Source organism: Meleagris gallopavo, chromosome 12 (genome assembly GCF_000146605.3).
Source record: "Meleagris gallopavo isolate NT-WF06-2002-E0010 breed Aviagen turkey brand Nicholas breeding stock chromosome 12, Turkey_5.1, whole genome shotgun sequence".
In the NCBI taxonomy this organism is placed as follows: Eukaryota; Metazoa; Chordata; class Aves; order Galliformes; family Phasianidae; genus Meleagris; species Meleagris gallopavo.
Window position 1 is genome coordinate 19,239,542 of NC_015022.2, and position 3,994 is coordinate 19,243,535.

At 63.8% G+C, this 3,994-nt stretch overlaps 2 protein-coding genes across 2 annotated transcripts; one reads left to right on the forward strand and one right to left on the reverse strand.

Annotated features, from left to right (window-relative positions):
• Positions 1-5: 5 nt before the first annotated feature.
• LOC100540394 (putative gonadotropin-releasing hormone II receptor) lies at positions 6-890 on the forward strand (the record flags this gene model as incomplete). The annotated part of the gene is made up of 2 exons (XM_019619295.2): positions 6-255; positions 410-890. Coding segments are annotated over 2 exons (705 nt in total), but the record flags the coding sequence as incomplete, so codon positions are not given.
• A 1,195-nt stretch (positions 891-2,085) lies between these two features.
• TMED3 (transmembrane p24 trafficking protein 3) lies at positions 2,086-3,989 on the reverse strand (the record flags this gene model as incomplete). The annotated part of the gene is made up of 3 exons (XM_031555232.1): positions 2,086-2,908; positions 3,208-3,456; positions 3,846-3,989. Coding segments are annotated over 3 exons (630 nt in total), but the record flags the coding sequence as incomplete, so codon positions are not given.
• Positions 3,990-3,994: the final 5 nt, after the last annotated feature.

Consider the following 3,994-nt stretch of genomic DNA (forward strand, 5'->3'; position numbering starts at 1 on the left):
GCCTGGGGGAGGGGCGGGGTCTCCATCTCCCACCTCCGCTCTGCTTCCAGCTGTTCCTCTTCCACACCGTCACCCTGCGCGCCCCGCACAACTTCACGCAGTGCACCACGCGCGGCAGCTTCCCGCAGCCCTGGCACGAGACCCTCTACAACATGCTGAGCTTCTCCTGCCTCTTCCTGCTGCCGCTGCTCATCATGGTGTGCTGCTACACGCGCATCCTGCTCGAGATCTCCCGGCGCATGGGCTCCAGCCTCTGTGAGTGGGGCTGGCAGGGGGGCTGCACGCAGATCCGAGTGTGCAGCCTTGGCCGGGTCCTGTGGTGGGGGTCCTTGCTCCCTGCTTGGGGTTTGTTACCACCCTGCCCATGTGGCTGAGCCTCCCGCTCACGGGTCCCACTCCCACGTTTCAGTCTCCTCCAGCGACGTGCCGCTGCGGTGCTCTGGGAGCAACATCCCACGGGCACGGCTGCGCACGCTGAAGATGAGCCTGGTCATCGTCTCCTCCTTCATCTTCTGCTGGACCCCCTACTACCTGCTGGGGCTGTGGTACTGGTTCTGCCCACGGGCCATGCAGGAAAAGGTCCCACCATCTCTCTCCCACATCCTCTTCATCTTCGGCCTCTTCAATGCCTGCCTGGACCCCATCACCTATGGGCTCTTCACCATCCCCTTCCAGAGGCGCTGCAGTTGTCCCTGTGGGCACAGCCCTGAGCCTGAGCCACCCTCCTCAGCCACGGCTTCCTTCCAGTGTTCGGCCTCATCCCTGCGGGGCAGACAGAGCACAGGGGGCACAGAGGGGCCACAGCCACCTATCGAGCTGGGGCTGCCCACTGGGGCTAGTTCCTGCCAGAGCAGTGCGCCGTGAGCCAGGGCAGCCTGATGTCACGAAGATGGCACTCTGTGACCAGCAAGGGCACAACAGCGAGGGCAGGCAGCGGGGGCTCTGCTCCAAAATGCTTCTATAAGTGGTAGAGCAGAGCTGCTCCTACAGCCAGGTGGGTGTGAGCCACCCCTCTTCCCTCTCTGCACCCACTTATGTTACATGCTGGAGCACAACGCAGTAATAAAGCATCCTGTGGCCATCTCACGTGCTGCCGTCATCCATGGATGTGGCTGCACTGGGGCTGGGGGTGGGTCGTGTAGAGACCCTGGCTGTTGTCCCCAAGGCCAGGGTGGTGCTGCCATCCCCGCAGCGCTGCTGGGGGCTGCGCAGAGCAGGGCTCGCAGTCCCTCTGGTCCTGTGCCAGCCCTGCACCCGCCTGCTGCTGGGAACGGGATCTGGGCTGCTGCTGAAGGTCGTTGCGAGGTATGGGAGCCTGGCAGCGCCCAGCAGCACAGCAGCTGCTCCAAGGCCAGTGGTGCTGCTGGGGCCAGGGACGCAGCTTTGCTGTTCTGCTACTGTAGGAGCTGCAGCCCCGGCCCCAGCATGGGCTGTGGCTGGGGTCCCTGCTAGAGTGGGGGCTGCTGGTGGGAAGAGGGCAGTGAGAGCCACTCCTCAATGGTTCCCCGGATCTGGTACATGGAATTGTGCCATAAGTGCATTTGTCAGATCCCGACACTGCTGCTGGCCCAGCCTGGACCTGGCACAGAGTGCAAGCGGGCAGTGGACACGGGAGGAATCTGGAGCTGCCAAAATGCATCCCCTTGGTTAGAGGTGTGCAGTAGGAGTCTGGCATTGCTCTAGCAGGTGCATGGATGGGATGGGCACAGTGAGCTCTTGGCACCCATCTCCTCACCCATCCCCTCACCTGGACATGGCCCCATTGTGGGCTGGGCTCCGGAGGCACCGCAAGAGCCCCACAGTTGCTGCAGGGAGCTGGGAGGGAGCTGAGCACAGAGCTGCAGTCCCCGCAGGCTGGTGATGGCAGGGCTGAAGGATGTTGCTGATGCCCTGATCCCACATCATGGCTGCACGGCTTGGCACTGCACCTGCAGGTGCAGCCATGCACGAGGAGCAGCATCATGCCAGGACCCCGGGGGGAGCAGCCATGCACAGATGCTGACAGAACTGGGGGCTCTGGGGGCACAACGGGGCAGGAGCTTGCCATGCCATACTGGGAGCAGTGCCCAATAACAGCAGCAGGAACAGAATCGTGTGGGTTTATTGTGAAGTGGCAAAGTGGAAGGAGAAAGTGGTGCTGCTGGTGCTGGCTGGGTGCTGCAGCCAGCTGCCCCTGAGGGCTAGGACTAAGAGAAGGGGATGGGGCTCTGGCATGGACTCAGGTAAGTACAAAAATATCTTCTGTGGAGCATGCTGCTTACTCCTGTGGCTTAGGAAACGCTGCACAGGGAGAAGCAGATGAAATAAACAAGCCAAGAGGCCCTGCTGAAATTTCAACATGGAAGATGCTGCGTGCGCTCAGGGCACAACCTGCCCGCTGCAGACACAGCAAGGAGCCGTGCGCACACAGCCAGATGCAAAGCCTGCAGTGTGCAGGCGGGGAGCTGACCTGTGCTGGCGGCACACAGCCCAGAGGTGGCCTGGCACTGGTGGGGCAGGTGACATCTTGGGGGTTGCTGCCGGGGGGATATGTGCAGGGACGCTGGTGCTTGGCAGCTGTTTTCCACCTGGGTGAGCAACACCAGCACTCCCCATCCCCAGCCACATCCCCCTATAGCACCATGAAAACCCCCGCTCCCTCCTGCAGTTTGGGATGGGCACAGCTGTGGCACTAGGTGCCAGCTGCACTGCTGCCCGGCCTCTTCTCAGTGAAGAAACTTTTGAGCAGCATCACTTGCCCAACGCTGACCACGAAGAGGATGACGGTTTCCCCAACCGACCAATACGAGACGCGTCCGTTGAGGTCCTCAGCCCGGCTGCGGTCCTGTGCTTCCCGCAGGCGGTAGTGAGTCTGGGAGTCGATCACCGCGTTCAGCGCCTCGTGGATGGTGACGCAGGCAGACTCCATCTGGGGGCACAGGGTTGCAGCGTCACCCAGCAGGCACGGCTTGGGCAGGGGGAGGGGAGCGCTGCTGGGTCTGCCGCCGCGGCTCTGCTCCAAGGGGCAGCGCTGGAGCCCGGTGGGCAACGGGGCGCCGCGTGGCTCAGCGAGGGCTCTGCGTCCCAGCCTGGCACCGCGGCTCCGCTCTGCCACCAGTGGGTTGGCACAGTGCTGCCTGGCAGCTGGCACTCCTGCACTCAGCAGAGGGGAAGGGAGCGGGTGCGGTTGCACGGGGTTGTGCCGTTTGGCCACGTGCTGCAACACACCTGTGTCAAAGCGGTGACGCGGGTGCCCATGTCGGGCAGGATGGGCGGCTCGTCGCCCACCTGGAGGTTGAAGTAGACGGTTTTGTGGGAGAACGTGGAGAACTCATTGCTGAAGCAGAAGGTGTAGATCCCCGTGAGCTCGGTGTGGTGCGGGAAGCTGTCGTACTGCTTTTTGGTCTCCCTGTAGATGGTGCGGCCGTTGGGGTCCTCGATGTAGCAGTCGACATCGTAGTGGCCCCCAGTGATCACCTGCACAGGGAGACGTGGGCAGCACCTGCTGAACGCTGAGAACCCGGCACCACGGGCAGAGGAACACTGCCCCAAAATGTGCCACATGCACAGCCATGCCCTGAGCAGTGCGGGCACCGTGCCATTGCTGCCCACTACGGGCAGGGGCCAGACTGGGGGCCCACGGGCAGAACGCACGGGGGGACAGCCCCCACCACCGGGCTGGGGACCACCGTGGGCACATCCCAAGCAGCTCTGACGTGGACTCTGCTGGCACGAGTCCGGGAACAGCTCCCGGGGCAGCATGGGGGGAGCGGGGGTGTGGGGGAGAGGTGCAGGGGTTGCCCTGCTCGGGGCTCTGCGGGGACTGGGGGGCACGGGTGGAGGCACGGGTAGGGGCAGAGCCGTACCTGGTAGTCCAGAGTGAACTTGAGGCCTCGGTCCAGCTCTTGGTGGAAGCACTGCTTGTCGCTGTCGGGCAGCTCGAAAGTGAGTTCGGTGGCGCTCGCGCGCAGAGCGCCCAGCAGCAGGGCCAGCGCCCAGCCCCGCGCCCAGCCCC